Source organism: Dromaius novaehollandiae, chromosome 3, assembly GCF_036370855.1.
Source record: "Dromaius novaehollandiae isolate bDroNov1 chromosome 3, bDroNov1.hap1, whole genome shotgun sequence".
Taxonomy (NCBI): domain Eukaryota; kingdom Metazoa; phylum Chordata; class Aves; order Casuariiformes; family Dromaiidae; genus Dromaius; species Dromaius novaehollandiae.
In genome coordinates this window covers 103,430,549-103,448,760 of record NC_088100.1, presented here as the reverse complement: position 1 = coordinate 103,448,760, position 18,212 = coordinate 103,430,549, and the positions used below count along the sequence as shown (strand labels likewise).

Here is an 18,212-nt window from a genome sequence, read left to right as displayed (position 1 = left end):
GTCGTACGCAGGCAGTGCCGAGTGGTTACGGGCCTGCGTTTGGTGACCTCCTGTCCACAGCACGTCCCCCTCTTGCATCCCCCCTGCCCCTCCATGCACCATGGAGGTCGCATGGCCTCCTGCGCTGTCTCTCCGTGCCCTGCTCACTGCGCCCGGCACATCCGGGAAAAATCGCGGGCCTTCCCGTGCGTTGACACGGCTCTTAGCCGTGGCAGTGCCCAGAAGGGTACTTGCGTGATGGGACATAGGCGGGCAGAGAGGAGCCGCCGTGGTGAGGGAGTGCGGCCGGGGCTCCACGTTGCAGCTCCACGTTGCTAGGCACTGCACAGCCCCTGCTGCTGTGGGTCGGGGGTCGGGAGCCTTGGCAAAACAGTCCTTCTTCCCGCTCTGCCTCCGAAATTTGGTGTGGCTCAGGTGTGCGGTGCTCGGGTGCGTAGTGCTCTTACACAGTTACGTCTTGCTTCAGTAAGAAATCTTTCCTTGAACCCTGCGTGATACGTAAGTGTATAGTGGTAGTATCTGGCAGGCCCCGTCGTGGATCACAATTCTGCAGTGGTCAGCACAGCACCGTAATAAAAAGGGTGGATTGTTCTCCGAACAGCTTTAGGAAAATGCAGCGATATTTAAGTTTGTTAACAATGTTAGAAGTATTTTACTGGCTTCTGTGGGAAATGTGTTGGCGTACATTCAGCAAATAATATACTGCGAATTGTTCATGGATCTGTTGGAGTCTTACCGGATTTGTGTGTGTGTAGTGGGTATGCTTAGCTACCAGAGTCTGAAGTTTCCTCATAAATTATGAGCTGGTATTTTTCACAAGATTGCGTGATCTAAGCCACAGATCCTGATGTTATTTACAACATGAATAATTACACAAACACTTCAAAATATTAATTTGGCTCTGTTTGCTTTCCTTAAGTACTTTGCTGAACATATGTAGTGATGGGTGCAGGCACCAGAGATTTTTAGAGACTACTGGAGGTGAATCTTGAATTCAGAGATCACAGGTATGCGTCAGAAAACTGCTTTTTTAAAAATGAAGTTACATATATCAGATTCAGGTCCTTCCTGCCTTTTTCATTAACCCCAAGAAAAAGCCTGATTCATTTCTGCTTTCCTCCTTTGAAGTCAGATGCAGGGTAAATTCTTCAGAATTCTTCTGCCTGGCTTTGCGCTCAAGTGCTACTTGCTAGAACAACTTCGCCTTTTTCAGAAACAGGATGTCAAGGCGGGGAGAAGTCTAGTGGCAGCCGAAAGAAACGTCAGCAAAGCCACAGAGCACAGCCTTATGGTTTGTTTTCAGTCTACGAACATTTGTTGGTGTTATATGTTGGTAGAAATATCCTTAAAACACAGCTGAGACCATGTCTGTACTAGTTTTTCAAATAGTGCCAGTTCATGCTCACTGAAACCCAGTCATCTACACTGTTAATCTGTTACGGCGATCCCTTGCACAGTTTTAGCCTGGGCCAATTATTCCTCAGGCACAGTTCAGGAGTTAGCACATGGCAGGGACTTTCCCATCCCCCCGGGTAGTTCAGATGCAGCCACCCATTTGGAAGGAGGAGAGAATTTAACACCATGGGTGTAGCCAGGCTGTCAGTTGGCCTCAGGGCCAGGGAGAGGGCCATGATGCTTTGGCTGAGTGGTATAGATGTAGCTTTAGAGTCCTAAGCAACTCCTGTTCTTTTGCAAGAAGGTGTACACATTGATTTAAATCTGATTTCATTTAACCAAATGTTTCCACTGAATTTCAGATAACCTCAAAGTCCATCCAAAGATAATATTTACTCTTTAAAGAGAGGAAACCAGGCTTTATTCTTCTCTCCTTCTTTCCTTCCTATTGTTACTCCACTGATTCCATACAACAAGGCAGAGCTATTGCCCGTTAGTGCTATCAGAGTAAAATTAGAATTAAGCTTATGTTTTACAGTTGCAGACACATGTGAGGTTTCACTTCCCTAACAACCAGGCAGCACCTTCTCCTTTATCCACCTGACAGTGCAGCACACACCGTTTCATTTGCTTTCCGCACAGGACTCCTGCACGGAAGACACTTTTCTTCAAAAAATGTCTGAAGCACTGAAAAAGCACCTGATTGCCCTGAACATGGCAAGGGAGTCCAGATGTTTGGTAGAAGGGCGGAATGACTCAACCTGGCTCAGACCTCAGAGGAGACATTTCCCTCAAAGCAATCGGAGTTCATTAGAGAACCGTAGGGAAAAAGAGCCCAAGCCTGACAGTGGAAGGAGTTCCTGGGCAGAAGTTACCTCCCTTCACCATAAGGAAAAGAGACATTTTGCAGAAATAAGTAAGTTTGTTTACAACAGATCAACATGAGGTCAAATTCAGCTCTGCCACAACCGTACTGATCTTGGTGAAGTAAAACCAGGTTGAATTGGCTGAGGTAAGGGCAATACAATTTCATATTTGGGGATATTTATCTCCAGAAGTAGCTTCCTGAACAAGAAAGGAAAAGGCAAAACAAATAGACAGCATCAAGACAAAGTCTTAATACTTGTCTTCTGACTTTTTACACAGATGTATTTCACAGGTTTCACAGCCATTACTTCTGATGTACTTCTGTTTGTATGAGAAGCAGGGCCAAGGACGTTGTTGCACAGCGAGAGAGTTATCCTGTGAGAAACCTCCAATGTAGGAGTTCACTTAAAGTGCACGTCCTTGGATTTCTACATTTCACAGGCAATTTATTAAGCTAAAAATGGAACACTGGCTTACAACAGTACAACAGGACAAGGCTTACAGCATAAGTTTAACTTAAAAATGCTGCTGTTATAATCCACCCTCTAAGCCAGAATTTAGGCTCCCCCTGAAGATTCCTATTAGAGAGACAGAAAGAGATTGCTCATGTAGATGCTAACATTAGCAAAATTCTATTTTCCTGAAAGCAGTGAAAAAGGTAGGATGTGTCTCATTTATCAGGCAGCCACGTGAAAACAGCTGATATTAATTTACTCCCCAGTAATTATTTTCTTGTGCCCAAAACTCTAGATATCAGGCAGAAATTTTCACCAAAATTCTCAGGCTGGGGAAAATTATAAAGCAATTAGAAACACAGTGTCCTTATTTCAGGTGGTGTTATTGTTCCTCCTGTAACATATATTCCACTGAAAGAGCAAATTATTTTCTTAACTATTTTCAAATTTTAATTTTATCTTGCAGATAATGCCATCTTTGGATGAAACATTGCTCAAAAGCTGCCTTTTTGTTTGAACTCTAGTCGCTTCACAAAATAAAGGGAACCCAGCCATTAGAGTGCTGTTTTCAAGGTGTATTTCACTATCTAACACTCCTAGCTGGATTGTTTTGGTGACCTCAATTCTTAGTTATGTCTTTCTTCTAACCCTCAAAACTGCATCTAAGCTACCCCCCGCAAAAACCCACAGGTCAATCTATCTTTGTAAAATTTGAGCCCAAGTATAGGAATCTGAAGTGAACAAGGGAGCTGATTCATTAGGACTGTGATTGTAGAACATTGCCAAAATACCAACACTTCCTCTAAAATAAAATAAGAATTTTTGTATTGTATACATCAGGTACGCAGTTAAGATTTCCTTTCTCTGTGTGTTTCAGATCATATTTTTCAATCTTTTCAGGAAGAAAATTAAACTTTCTTTTATAATGCATTGACTCTCAGTTATGCTTTTCAATGCAAAAGTTGATCTCTCATACAGCACAGGAAAACCTAAATTGTATTTGTCTTCTAAGTGAGTCATTTAAATAAGAAAACTACAGCAGCTTAGGAAAGTAGAAGTTCTGAAGTTCCAGCTGAGCTAGAAATGAATGATTTTAGCAGGGCATTAAACAAATCTCAACAGGCTGGGCTTGAAAGAAAGTACACAAGAGTCAGATATTTACATTTCTTGATTGAAAGCTGTTGAAAAATACAAGGAAAATTTAAACATCCTCTTCCTCCTATGCAGTCCTCATTCCTGCAAGATTTGCCCACTTTCTTCACAAGGTAAGGCCATAATCCCCCCTCAGAGAATCAGCATTTGTGATACCAGCCACTTACTGAAGTTTGTTTGTGGCTCCAGGTATTTGTCTGGTCACCTCAATTTTGGAATGTAACTGCCCACAGTAGGGCTGTTTTCAATGATATGGTTTCAATTTATTAAGTATTGACAGGAATATAGAAGAATGCTCTGCCTCCAGTATCACAGTTCTGAATTTTAACATATGGTTGAAATACGGGTGCTAATAAGTTAGCAGGCTACTGTACTGTAAATAATGTTAGAAATTAGCATTTCTAGATACCTCGAGCCATTTAAAAGACGAAGAAATGTACATCTGGTACCTCTGTTTTGCTGCCATCTGGTTTTCATTTTGTAGTTGGTTATCACTTTGATATACCTAATGGAATTTTACCCTTGACTTTCTTACCAAAGCAAGTGGGGAAAAAATTATGTACACAAAATAATTTCTGTGTACAAAAAATAAGGACATGTACAAATACAGTAAGTACAATTTATTGGGTTCTTATTTACTGAGATGCACAGGTTATTTATATATTAGAAAAACTGTCATCTCCTTCTGAATCCTTTATATGCAGTAAAAAAAAGTGCATATGCCAGCAAAAAATTAATAAAAAGCATAAACTGCAGAAGTGTTGTCTTTGAGGAACATTCTCTCTTTTTTTTTTTTTTTTTTTTGATAAGTACTCATTCTTTCAAACGATGTTTAACTTTGGGGAAAAGCTTCAAGGCATTTTTTGTTGTTACTTCACAAACTCTTTCCACTGATACTCCTTTCACTGCAGCAATGTACTGGCAGACAATCCTGATCTTCTCGGGCTCATTTCTTTCCTAAAAGATAATCAAGAACCGTGTTTTGTGAGAGATACCAAATGAGATTGACCCCACTTATCAAAAGACTATGGAAGAGAAGTGATTACAAAAGCCCCACTACATTTGTTAAGAAAAAATGCCAAACTGCAGTAGGTGTTACGGTGTCAGGTATCTTGGGTAGGACTCACCTTACTAAATGCAGGCAGCTGCATCTGAGCTGCTCGTCTAGATTCTTTCTCTTGCCAATGGAAAGACAGGAACTGCTAGGATACAATTCGTCCCTTCCTAAATAGTACAACAGGGAGATAACTGCAGTCATTTATCATCTCACTGTATAAGAATTTAATAAAGTAAGAGGAATTGCTCCCTAAAAGTAGTCTCTATTGACTATAACGGGATCCTAAGTGACTAACTCAAATGTAGACTTCTGTAGATGCAGGACATCTACCTACAACTCCCACTCTCTGCTGTGTCTACAGAGGAACCTATAGCAATGCTGAAGGTGAAACCAGTGAGACCATCATTCAAAGCAACAAAGATAACATTTCCTCTTCACTTTTAGGAGGTCTTGGATGGCTTAAGAATTATAGCAATTTAAGGCCTTATACTCATGAAAAACACTAAAACGTGACTTAACTTTTCCCACTCTCTTTCACTAGCTGATACATTTTGACTAACCTGCCCATTTCATGCACACATATCATTTGAAAATTAGATGGAAGGGACATGATTTTAGATCCATTAAGAGCCTAGTATGGAAATGTGCTTGTATTTTTAAAGACAGATTGCTGACCTAAGCTTGAGAAATGCTGCTACTCTTGCTATTGAGGAAAAACTAATATTTAGTAACAGCTGGAAGTTCCCAATTTCTTTCTGAAGAGGGGTTATCAGCAGGAAGAAAGCCATGTTCTTTAAAGGTCTAAAGCTACTTGATAGGGAAGATGCTGGCTGACCTCAGCCTAACTAAAAATCAGCAGGAATTTTTTGTTTGGATTGAAAAACAATAAAAAAATGCCTGCCCAAGACCCTGGCTGTGTTAACACATTATGGATAATGCATTAACATTCCAGCAGCTTTAATCATTTTAACAGGAACTCAGCCAGACAGACACCGACAGGGACTCTTTTCTGCTCCTTCGCTGGGAAAGCACTCCAAAGACCCTTTCAAACAGTTGTCTTTTGCAGCACACCTGGCAGGATTTAAACTATCCAACATTAGCTGCAAGCCCAGGACCTGTCAGATAAAATTCCCTCCTTTTTATTGTCAGAGGAAGGTATGTCTAGTGTCTCGATCAGCCATGCCATTACTGCTACAGCTGTCAATCAACAGGCAAGTCCTCAGGTGGGACAATCCCAGAGCATCTAGGCCTTTATGTGTTGTGAATTACAACGTATAGGTCATCCAGATGTTTAGCGAGCTAGAGGAAAGCCTAGCCTTCTGCTTTCGTATCCTGCCTGCCCAGAAACCTGCTTGGCACTAGCCAAGCACCAGCTCCTCGTGGTCGCATGGAGACAGCCACTCAGCATGTGACAGGGTTCCTTGAGGTTTCAATGAAAATATTCATCCCTGTGTATTACTGGAGCAGCTGTCACATAAAGTCAGCCCAAAAGCCGAAGTGTTGACTTACAAATTGCTTCTGTACCTTGTGAGCTACTTACGTCTCTTCTTTTTTTTTTTATTAGAAGAACAGGCCAGTAAAAAAAAATACATATGAATTACATAGTTACATAGTGCTAAGGCTCCTAAGAGCGTGTGAACTTTAGAGAGAATATAGGGAAAGATTTTTAAAGAAGTTTAAAGATAGGGACTAATCTGCATATTTTTGACTGTACCTCTTTGTTTGGACCAAGAGAAGGGGAATCACTCTCCAAGCAAATGTTCTCCAGTGGAATCTGTTTAATTAACTTTGCTTGCTTGTGCAGCCAGGAAAACAAAACAAGACAGAATAGCACATGAAAAGGCCAGTCTCACTGCAGCAATCAATATAGCAACATGCACTGTATTTAACTTACATGCAAAATAAGTAACAGATCTGCCAGGGTGGCATTCAGACTGTCTAAGCCTTTGTAAATAATCCTATATTTCCAATGAACTGCAAGCACAAGCTAAACAGAGTATTTATGTACGTTAAGACCTCAGACAGTACAAATGGCTTATACTTTTTATAAACCAGAGGAGGGGAATGGAGAGGAAATAACAGGTCTCGAGAATAGTTCTGCTTTGGGTGCTTAATTCTTTCCATAGACTACACAACAAACTTGGGGTCCTAGGAGGAGCACAGGACAAACAGCTATGTGGGATCTCAAAAAAACAGACCCACAAAGCCAGTGAAAAGACACTGGTTATTTTAACGTCCTGGTGAAAATGCTGCAGACAGGCACACCGTGATCGGAAACACCCCAAGCATTCCTGCTCCCGGCCTTTGTAAGTGAAGGCATAGGGAGGGTTTATTACTGCTTCCTCTCAGAGCCCTGGCTGTTGTTTTTAAACAAAATTGCCCATTTTGAAATGAGAGGCTGAACTTTTCCAATATTTCCCAGGTAGAGTCAATATGTTTCGACACTTCTTAACAAAAATGCAGCCTCTCGCCAGGGCTCTGAGATGCTCAGCTTCAAGTTGCTATGTGAGGTCTCTCCCTCTCTCTCTCTCTCTCTAATGCTTTCGCCCAAATACCCCAATCCCAATATCTCATTTTCTTTCAAACGGGGAAAAGGGAAAACCAGTTTAGAGGGGCACTGGCATGTTTCATGGCATGGCATTCACCACGTGGTCAGGCACAGCCAACCTGTCCATCCCTGCTAGCATCACTTTTCCTCCTGCAGCAGTTCAGATACTGCAGAAGGATAGCTGGAAAGGGAGGAGAAGGCAAAAGGCCAGGGCTTGTGCGATCCAGTTATAACCCTGCTGAAATGGCTTCCAGGAACTCTCCAAGGACTAACCTGATCATGCCTTGTAACAGCCGGAGGAAAAGAAAAATAATAGCCAGCTTGTACCCCTTCCAGGGCAACAGACGGTCTTCCAGCGAAATTATGAAGCAGTGCGTCTCAAACACCTACAACACATGTACAAAACAGAGGAAGGGAGCTTAGGACACTGGGATCAGGCTGCAGAGCTGAGCACCTCAAAAGTTGTGTATCTGGCTTTCCTATCGCAGGACACAAACGCTCCAAGATTAAGGGTGAGGAGTACAATCACTAAAAAATACAAAGCTTGGACTTGTTAACCCTGCCCTCCTTATGGTGAGATGGCTGCTGTCTGCCAAGTGCTCTTGAGCTTCCCTCAGCCCACCGGCAGGTATGTGAGTACCACCAAATAAACTTCTCATCAGTCATCAGAGGACCGGTAATCAACACATTTTTCAATTAGTGCCTGCCTGGTCCATGCTGAGACTTCTAATTATGGGAGAAATCTTTGCTGTAACAGCTCAGCTTCCTGGCCTCCAGATCTAAAACCTCCTATTTTTGTCCTGCTGCCTCCTGCCATGCTTATATTTTAGGCATAGATCTAGTTGTTTATTTTAAATGAGTGATAAGGGTATCCTTTTTTTTTCCCCCCATAAGATAAGTCAAATTTGTAATATACAGATCTGCTTAAAATAGACCACAGGGAAAAAAAAACCCTCCTGAAATCGTACACTTCTTACTCTAATTCAAAAGAAAATGTATTAGATAATGTTAAGACAGCAGTTGTTTTGCTCCACTACCTTCCTCCATTCCCCGCAAAGCTGCAATGCTTTCCCTGGTCTCTGTTTCATTAATTTGCCACCTGGCGTAAATGTTCATATTTTGCTTTACTTACATTAACAGATCAACACTGCGTAGCTCTCCCATACTTTCTGCCTAGCACTGTAGACTTTACCAAATCTTGAAATACATTCAGGGCAGAGACGCCTTATCATCACATCTGGGTAAATGGAGGGAACGGGCGCAACTCTTGTATGTGAGGAGAACGATCCCAGAGACCAGGTACAAAAAAAATGATATATAAACCCAGGTCCTATATCTGCCATTTAAAAAAAAGAGGAGCACTCCTACCTTCCTCCTTCAGGAAAGTAATGGTTTGCCTGCCAGCTGAGTGGGAGTGCACGTTCCTGCTCAGCGTAAACACATGCGTTAGAAAAGCAGAGCGACACCGAACGCGTTCATCATTTTTATCCTAAATACCAGCTTGTTTACTTTTAGAAGGTGATATGTTTCTTTTAGCAATAAAGAGCAGCTGTGGAGGGAAGCAGAATTATACTTTGCACTCGGAGCACAGTTGGGAGATAAAAGCACAGGCTGCTCGGGAAGACGGCCGTGCCTGGGGCAGAGTAAGGCTTTGCACCCTCTTGCTGCATGCAGCCAGGATAGCTGTGGAAGAGCAGGATGGACCTGCTTTTTTTCCTGCTGGTTCCATCAGCTTTGTGGATGGTGCATGTCACTGAACACAGACTGAGATGATGAAGAGCTACCATGGATGGCGCCATTCGATCTGCACCCTTTTATTACTGAAAGCGCAAGGGAAAAAAGCTGACTTCATTTTTAACAGCAGGGTGACTCTACCGGGCAGGCAGTTGGAGGGGAGGAGACAGGCTATGAGGATGCTGTCCTCAAGTGATTTCCCAAACCACTTAGAGAGAGATCTCCCCCTCCCCATGCTTTATGTTTCTGGCAGCAGAGCACATGTCAGAAGTCACACGTAAAGGTAGTTTCAAGTGCTGCTTTACGCTGCCTCACTCCTGATGCTGTGGTGACCAGGCCATTACAGCGGGACTGCACAAGGTGAGCCGGGGCTGCCTGGACTGGCCTTGACCAGGATGGCAATCGGAAGCAGCAGGATGGGATAAGCCTTTTTCCAACCCCACCTGTAGAGCTGTTATGCCAGGTCCAAAGGGTGGAAGTGCAATAGCTGGCAGCGAATCATGCAGGGATACCCTAGCCTGGGACAGCCTCTCCTGATGACTCAGGCTGGCTCTGTGGCCAGGTTACACAGACGGTGCGGAGCAAAGCACGAGCGCTCCAGACTATCTGATCTTTAATCTCCTCCAAATATTTCTTTTCCAGTGATCACTGCTGTCCACACATTATTTCCTTTTTGTTCTTATTTGCATCCACCTGAAGTTTAAGAGAATCTTTGGCAAGGCTTTGATTACATTTAACCTGTTTTTATTCTGTTGTTCAGTGCCCCAGGCACCTATATAAATACAGTCATGACCCTTCCCCACATGCGCACACTGCATGCAGCACACACATAATGATATAGTTTGTGCATGAAGACAAAGAAAATTAGATATTGGTCCTCCTGAGGTTAATGGTTATATCATGAAACTAAAAATAAATTCTCTTTTCCTAGATATTGATACATTGAGTACAGTAAAAAATTGTATCTACAGTGGAACAAGGGATTTAGAACAAACAAAGGTCTTTTACATCAGCCTAACTCTGGCGATTTCTCAGGCTTACACCAAAATACCATAGCTGAGCTACAGAAGTTAATACTAAGAAGTCTGCTTAAGAAGAAAAGTTTCTTTCTCCCCTCCTGCCTCCTCCATTGTAAAAAGTATATATCGCGAGCTGAAACCTGAACTAGAGTCAACAGAGATTTTCCAAGAATAGGGCAGGAGGCACACGTGTGTGGCACAGCCATGCACGGCCATATCACCAGCAAAATGCCCTGAAGGAGAAAGCAGGCCCTCTTTAGTTTACTGCCTTGCTTCAATGGGAGCCTTTCCTCTGCTACATCACATAGCACAGGATATGAAATAAAGGCTCAAGAATAATAATCACGACTATATCCCGAGTGGTCCTACCTGGGGAGCATACCCCAGCTCGCGCTGAAACGTGGATGTGGGTACAAACAGAAAAAGGTGAAAAACTGTAATATGAGGTCTCCTTGGGAGAAAGGCTGGGAAGTCTCCTGCATTCTCAGCAGCAGCAGCATGGCTGGAGAGGAACAGTTCTCCAGTTAGCTTCTGGCAAGGATGCCACCCTCCTAGATGCAAGTGCTCACAAGTGTTGTTATTTTTATAACCTCAAGCCACTGAACATTCGGATAAGCTCAAACTTCAAAGCAATCCCTCAAGCTCTGTAGAGGATGCCTGCGGGGATGCAATGCAGGAAACAGTTGTCTAGCCGAGTTAAGGCCTGATGTATGAGGGAGACACTGTTTGAAAGGTTTCTGACTCACATGGGCAAGTCCAGTTGTTTTGCAATAGCCAGCTGCAGTGCAAGGACTCTCTGCTGCTCCTCGCGTTGCTGAGGTGTGGGCACAAGCCATGGAGTGAAGTCCAGCCCAACCTGCATGAAGAACCATTTAAGACTCCATGAAATGTGACAGACTTCAAACTGTGGGGACCTAATGGTTTTGTTAGTTTAATTTTCTCATGAGAGAGTGGCAGAAGCTCTTATCAGTGAAGCAACAGAGCAGAAAACAGCACTTTCCAAAAGGTGACATACCTGGAAATATAGTAACGTACGAATAATAAAAATCAAGCAAACATGATGTCAGACATGAAAATACTCCTCCTGATAAAGATCTAGAGCAGCCTCTCTAGTTTTCCTACAGTTTGCTGCAGGAATCCAGCATCTCAAAGATCTCCAATCAGTGCTCCCCCCTTGAGAGATTTTGCAATTTTCATTTTCATTTTACTCTTGCAGCATTGTTTGGTTGGGAAAATAAAGTTTTGGTTTTTAATCTCAACTCATTTCACATCTAGTTGTGCAGAGCAATGCAAGCAACAGCAACCGGAGATTACAATGTGTTACACGCACCTTCACACAGTTTGCATGTAGTCAAATCAGGCAAACTCTGGTTACACAGAAATCAAAGCACATTACCTCTCCAATGGCCACCAGCTTATCTTTGTATTTATCGAAGAGAGGGAGGGCAGATTCTAAGTCCTGCAATAAAACAGCTACAGCTCACATATTTGTAAAAACAGCTGGGTGGTAAGTTGAGTCAAGGCAAAGAAAACCACGCATATCTGTATTATCACACATCTTGAAATGCAAATAAAAGCAGAAAACCAAACATTCTGTTTTCATGATGAAAACAACAGTTTAGGGCAGAGAGGATCAGACTACTGTACTACTAATAACTTCTGAATAATCTAATTATTCAGCCCCTTAAGAAGGAAATTAAAAGATTTCAAAGAGCGCCGGAGGGGTGCTAGTCCAGGTAACTGCTAACAAGTAGAGCAAGAAAGACCCCATTCTTCCTCACGTCTCACTAACTGGCTGATCTTCTGAGAGTTAGGAAACCTCTAAGAAGGGAGTCTTGGCAACTTCACACGTCCCTGACAACCTGATCCTAGATGGTGTCCTTCCCAGAGGAATGGTAGTCATGGGTGCTGGGGAACAGGTTTCATTGAACCAGCCTACCAGACTGGTCACTCACTGCCTTTTCAGAGGAGACCTGGAGCTGAGCCCTTCCTCACCCAGGCTATTAAAGAGCACGGGGTCATTTGCACCTCTACAAATAAAAGGGCATCTTAAGGACTCTATGAGGAAGCTCTGAGCATCCAGATACCACAGCAGCCTCTGGGTCCTGGTGAAGGAACCACCGTCAGGTTGGCCAACAAGGCTCTGATGATGACAGAGGGTTAGGGAACATCCAAGTTTTCTTAGACAAATCCTCTTTTCCTACTGCAAAATTTTGTCCTGGGAAAAAGAGAGGTTTGATAGTTTTTCTGGGTCTTCTTGGTGCTTAGGAGCCTTTTCGGATAAATGTTCCCCCCAACACAGGGAGATTGGGTATGAATGCACTGCACCGAGGGGATGATTTCAGAGCGTGCTGACATCCGCAAGTCCATGTTAGCCCAGGTTAGCTCACTGCACATGCACTTGTCATTACCCAAATCAGTCCCGAGGTCCTGTGTAGTACCAAGCTGAGTTTCCACCCAGAATTTCCCAGGCAGGAATAATGACCCCTAAATAGACGGGAAATTATCCAGTGATGCTTTGATTGGAGCTCCCCACACGGTGCTCCAGTAGTTCACTTCCTCCCGCTTTGTTGTGCGTCCAGAAACGTTCTCAGTACAAAAACGCTCCCTGTATGTATTTATAGCAATAAGCCAGCGCCAATCAGGACTTCAAAGCTGCCTGCTCCAGGCAGCGCACTTCACAAGGACAAGCCTTCCTGCTAGATAATCCCGCTGCAGGGGCACACGGCTGGCCAGCCATGCACGGGTGCAGCACCGAGAATGTGCAGGCAGGGGTCCACCCCGGAGATGGCCACACCATGCCTGCATGCATCCCTGTGGAAATCGGTCAGTGTGGTCATGCTGTCTCTTAATCCACGTTTTGGTGACCGTCAACCAAGCATTCCTGGGGAGAGCCCCAGGGTACCACAGGTGCTGGCAGCACCGCGGGGAGCGTTTAGACATAGAGGAACCCGGCAATACTGCAGCCAGGAGCGCTGGTGCCGCGGGGCACGACTGCAGCGCTGCACTGGGAGCATCGAGGACACAGGAGACCGGGATTGCTGTGGTGGGGAGGTCACAAATCCCTGGGAAGCAGAGCTTGACTGGTCGTGCTGCTCACAAGATAACTTGTCTTCTACTAACAAGGGACACATGTACTTTATCCCTACGAAGGCCCGGCCCTGACAAGGAGTCAAGTGCCTGTTTTCACTCGTTGGTGACAGAAAATATAGCCCTGCTACAGCAAAAGCGCCAGAGCCAGAACAGGCATATTCAAGAAGTTAAAAGCAGGCTCCGCACACGGCAACAGGAACACGAGACGGCCACGGGAAGGAGCTGGGCACCTCACCTGGACTGTAGCGCTGCACCGCCCCTCCGCGCCGCTCCGAATCGGGTGAACCCCAAAGCACGGCATGACAGCGCCAGGGTACCTGGGGGCACAGGAGATGGCAGGGACACATGAGCAGCGGTTCCCTGCAGCCAAGGCAGCCCCCCGCCACGCGGCAATCCTTGCACTGACGCAGCCAGCCATGGTTGTTGTACCTAATACATTGGTATTTAGGGATGGTTGCAATTGCATGGGCAGGAAAGCGCTCTGTCCCCGGAGGGTTTGCTGCCCTACCTGTGTGGCAGCAGCTCAACCCAGGCAGGTGCGACCAGCGTGGCTGCCACGCTGCCACCGACCCTGCCGTCCTGCCCCTCCATGCACCTTTGTGGCTTTCCCAGGTCTTCTGCATCTGCAAAGCAGGCGGAGGCAGCCCAGCTTCCCCATGCCGGTGCTGCGTCCCGGCCTTTCCAGCAGCCGCCCCCTGGCACCGGTCCTATGCCGCGGCCGGCCAGGCTCAGCAGCCGCCTTTAGAGGCCATGGAGCAACCACGTCTGCCTTTGAGGGCAGTGCATGTAGACATATTACCTTGCCCAGGCAATGCAGATAGGACCCATTCGTTTTGATTTTGACCGTCACTTTGGTAGGACATCAGGTCTGTCCCCAAGCTTTGTCACGGAAGTAGCTTGCTCTTCATGTAACAACCCCTCGAAAACAGGCCAGATTTCTGTGCATGTGCCACTCTTCTGCGTTTTTTTCAGATTTGCCTTAAGTTTTTTTATACCATCTGCACACTTGTCGCATGACAAATGCTCCACGCACCAGTGGCTCTGTGCAGTGAAGCCTCCTGAAACAGCTAACCCACATGTCGGCACTGCACATTATGCTCTTTCCTGGGGGAGAGAGGGGCTACGTCTCTGACGTTCCTACAGGCTCCTCATCCTCCTGCCTCACTGTTTTTCAGGCAAGCCGTATCACCATTTTTGTCAGCAGTCCCAGGCTGCTCCCCATGGAGGGAGCGGGGCAGGCGCTGGAGCACAGCACCGAGCACTGGGACACACACACATATTAACTCCTGGCCCAGCCATGGATTCATCAGGGCCGTGGTCCCCCCTAGGCTTGCTCACTGCTTTGTCATTCACGGCAGCCCCAAAATTGCCAGGTCTGAAGGTCACCACGCAGTGCTGCACACGTGTCCAGGGCAGTGAGGGATCTCATGCCAGTGCCCCAGCTAATTGACGCTGATAGAGAAACCAGCCCCAGCACAGGACATGAATGGATGGATAACCATCTCCGGCAGAGGAAAATGCTGAGACAACTAAGTGCTATAGCAATCTGTATCCTCTCTTTGATCTCAGCTGTATCATTGTACTGCATATAGAAAGCAAAGAGTAGAACAACAAACCTTTCTGCTAAGCCAATGACTTTCTCAAATTCATTTTCCTGCTCTGTAATGGAAACAAAAGCTTGAACCCCGGCCTGCATAAATGAAAAAACAAACAAAAGCAGGAGCTCATTAGTGATGAAAGTTGCATTTCCATCTAATTATTTATTTGTTTCTGCTTCTAAAGAGCCTATCTATGCATTGCGTAGGAGCCTGCTGGAAGCACCTTCAGTAAGTGTCTTTGATTAATTTGTTTAAACTCTTATCACAATAAACAGCAGGATTAAAGAGTGCATCATCTACTTGGCCTCATCACCATCTCCTCACTTTTTCCCATGTTAAAATCTTGAAAAACAAATCATCCTCACAGGATGCCCCACTGTTCAACACGCTCATGCCCCACTAGTCCATGACTACCATAAGTCCCAGCACAAGGGCCCTCAGCAAAGATGCTCCACGTCAGTCCCTCCAACACCATCTGAGCAAGCCCAGGTGGTGCAAAGGGCCCTCAGCTGTTGCTCCTGAACTCAGAGGTGATTTCCAGGACCTAAGGAGTCCAAGTGACTTATGCTGAACCTTGTAGCTATACCACCCCACCCTTGCAAATCACTTGACCTTCACCCAACGTTACCTCGGCCTTGGTCCCTTTGAGTCACGCAAGCAGCTTGGCCGGGGTGGTCAAAGGGCAGCTGACACCAGCCAGCTGAGGTGGTGCAACTCCCCTGTCCTTCCTGCCCCCGCTACTGACTCAGGGTGCTCGTTGAACCAGGAAGATGCAAAGTGCCTCAGTCTGATTTCACAGCACACGCAGTGAACCACTATTTTATGTCTTTTCACAGGCAAATCAATTTTAGAAGCTTTCTAAGTCTCCAAGCTCTGCACCTCGGCCCATGGAAAGCACCTTCACATCATTATTGTCATCCTGCACCCCCTGCTTATTTACGGCTTGCCCAGAGCAGTGCGTTCCTGTAAGCCCTCGTGCGCGTGGGAGTCCCCAGGGCACACAGCACATCTGTGTACTACATTTTAAGCCTGGAAAGAACCAAGGGGCAAGGCGCTTTCTTTCCAGCGGGCTGCTGCAGGGGAAAAGAAACTGTCCGGCCGCACCGCCAGCTGGGCCGTGCAGCACAGGGGCAGGGGAGTCTAGCACCCCGCGTAGTCAACCCAAGAGCCAGCGCAGTATCAATAATAAAGAATAACACCAAATAATGAGTGAGGCGCTCTGAAGGCACTGAGGAATCATGTCAAAGAAATCACAAACCTTTCTTGATCTTTCTATCACATCATGTACATCCTGCAAGACAAAAAGACATAAGTTGGCACTCAAAGGACAATCAGCTCTGCTGTTTGCAACACCCAAGGGAAAGGAGGTGGCTAAAGGTGTCGGACGGGAGCCTGGGACTTCTCAAATTGCTACAGGCCTCCTATGCATTGGGCAACTTATTTAACTTTTCTGTGCTCTGCTTTTCCCAGACACAAACCCTGCTTTTTCCCAGGGGTGTTGTGAGAGGGAGCTCGCAGGGGCGGTTAGCGCTGCAGGGACGTTAACGGCATGGCGCCAGTGCACCGTTCGGGGTAGAGGCACGGGACGTCTACCGAGAGACAGCAAAGCTTCCCGGCTCACAAACCACGCTTCCTCTCTCCCTTCCCAGGCGCTCTGGGGCTACCACCAGGCCTGCGCAAATGCTCTAAGTTAAGCTTCCCGCACGAAGAAACAACATCAGTCTTGCAGTCTGCTGCGAACAGCTGGAGAAGAGTTAGCAGAATGAAACAGCAGCCGGAGAGATGACATTACTTCCCACCCTTGTTTTATTTAACAGACGCCAGGACGGAGCGGGATGACACTGCGTTTTCTTTTTCCGGAGCGTTAGGGCCAGTGAAGCTGTGGCTTGATTCAGAGGCTTCCTAGAGGAGAACGGAGCCAGCCCGCCTCCCCGCAGCCCCCACTGCACTCGCGCACCCTGCGAGCGCCACGACCCGGCCGGTGCAACGCGGGACGTCCCCACGGCAGCTCAGCAGCCCGCAGCCGCCCGCGGGAACGCTATGCCGTGGCTCGTTTCACAACCCTGACCACCCCTCAGCACCGCAGCACAGGCAGCAGCGCGCTCGCCAGCTCGTGGAGCACACATTGCATTAACGCTAGGGGCGGCGCAGCCGTCATCGTACCTGGCTGAACTGCTCGGCTGCCAAGTGGCAGTGGCAGTCGATGAAGCCCCCCTCCTGCATGCTCCTAGGCTGTCGAGAGCCCCCGGGGCCCCAGCACGTCCTCCGGGGCTGCCGCAAAGCAGCAGCGGGCAGCAAGCTGCAGCTCCCGCCTCCCCAGCTGCACGCGTCCAGCCCAAGGACGGCAAGAGCCAGTGGCTGGACGCAGTCCCAGAGGGCCAGTGCCCACCAGCGTAACCCCGGGGCAAAGCAGGCAGGAAATCAGAGCTCAGGATGGCGGCCCTTGCAGTCGGCCCAAGGCTGAGCCATGCCCGCTTCCTGTTCCTCGGCTGGGATCTGTGAGGCAGGGGCATTTCTACAGGAAACAACAGCAAAAAGGGATTGAGAGCTCAGGCTGGAAAATCATTATTTTGCCAGACGTCATGAGGCCTGAGCTGCAGCAATGTTAGCCATGTGCAGAGAGAGGGATTTTGAGCAGAGCGAATACCCAGTATGTCCACTTGGACAGAACTGGCGTTTTCACCTAAGGCTAAGGATTTCATAGATGCCAGCAACATAGGCCCAGACTCAGCAAACAGCTGGGCACATGTCTCACTTTGCTTTCACTGGGAGCATCTCCATACATAATTGTATCCCCATGCAATACTGGGAGGCTTTCCTTTGCATGGTCAGCACAAAGCACCTGTAACGTTACCCAGTATCACCTTTTTAGTATCTCCTATTACAACATAACTAATAATGATTAATACAAATCACATTACTATTCTTAAGAATGTTGCACACCTGTTTTCTAGCACCATCTGGAGGCAAACTTTGTTTTCCATGCAACTTAGTGGGAATGGAGCCTGTAGATCCAGGATAACTATTCTGGGGCAAACATCCAGCGGAGATTCAGGTGTTTGCTGATCTGAATGGTCAGTGTAATAAAGACAACAGATTCACGTTTGGTTGCTTGCTGGAGGAAGAAGACTGTTCAGGAACATATGTTTAAGCTTAATAAGCTAACTCTAGGTAAAAGTCAGAACAATACAGCTTCTCTTCAAAAGCCAGTGGAAAAAACCTCTGACAATGCCATTTTAAGAAGTTGAGGAAGAAAATGTAGAGGAGAACCAAATGCCTAAGATGAGTGTCACT

The 18,212-nt window shown here is 46.3% G+C and overlaps 1 protein-coding gene across 1 annotated transcript; it reads right to left on the bottom strand.

The window, feature by feature from the left end:
• Positions 1-3,446: 3,446 nt before the first annotated feature.
• Positions 3,447-17,957, bottom strand: LOC112989456 (putative deoxyribonuclease tatdn3-A; the record flags this gene model as incomplete). The annotated part of the gene is given in 10 exon segments (XM_026110624.2): positions 3,447-4,826; positions 6,641-6,721; positions 7,748-7,860; positions 8,843-8,898; positions 10,974-11,083; positions 11,624-11,686; positions 13,556-13,637; positions 14,937-15,010; positions 16,177-16,209; positions 17,862-17,957. Coding segments are annotated over 10 exon segments (852 nt in total), but the record flags the coding sequence as incomplete, so codon positions are not given.
• Between the last annotated feature and the right edge of the window lie 255 nt (positions 17,958-18,212).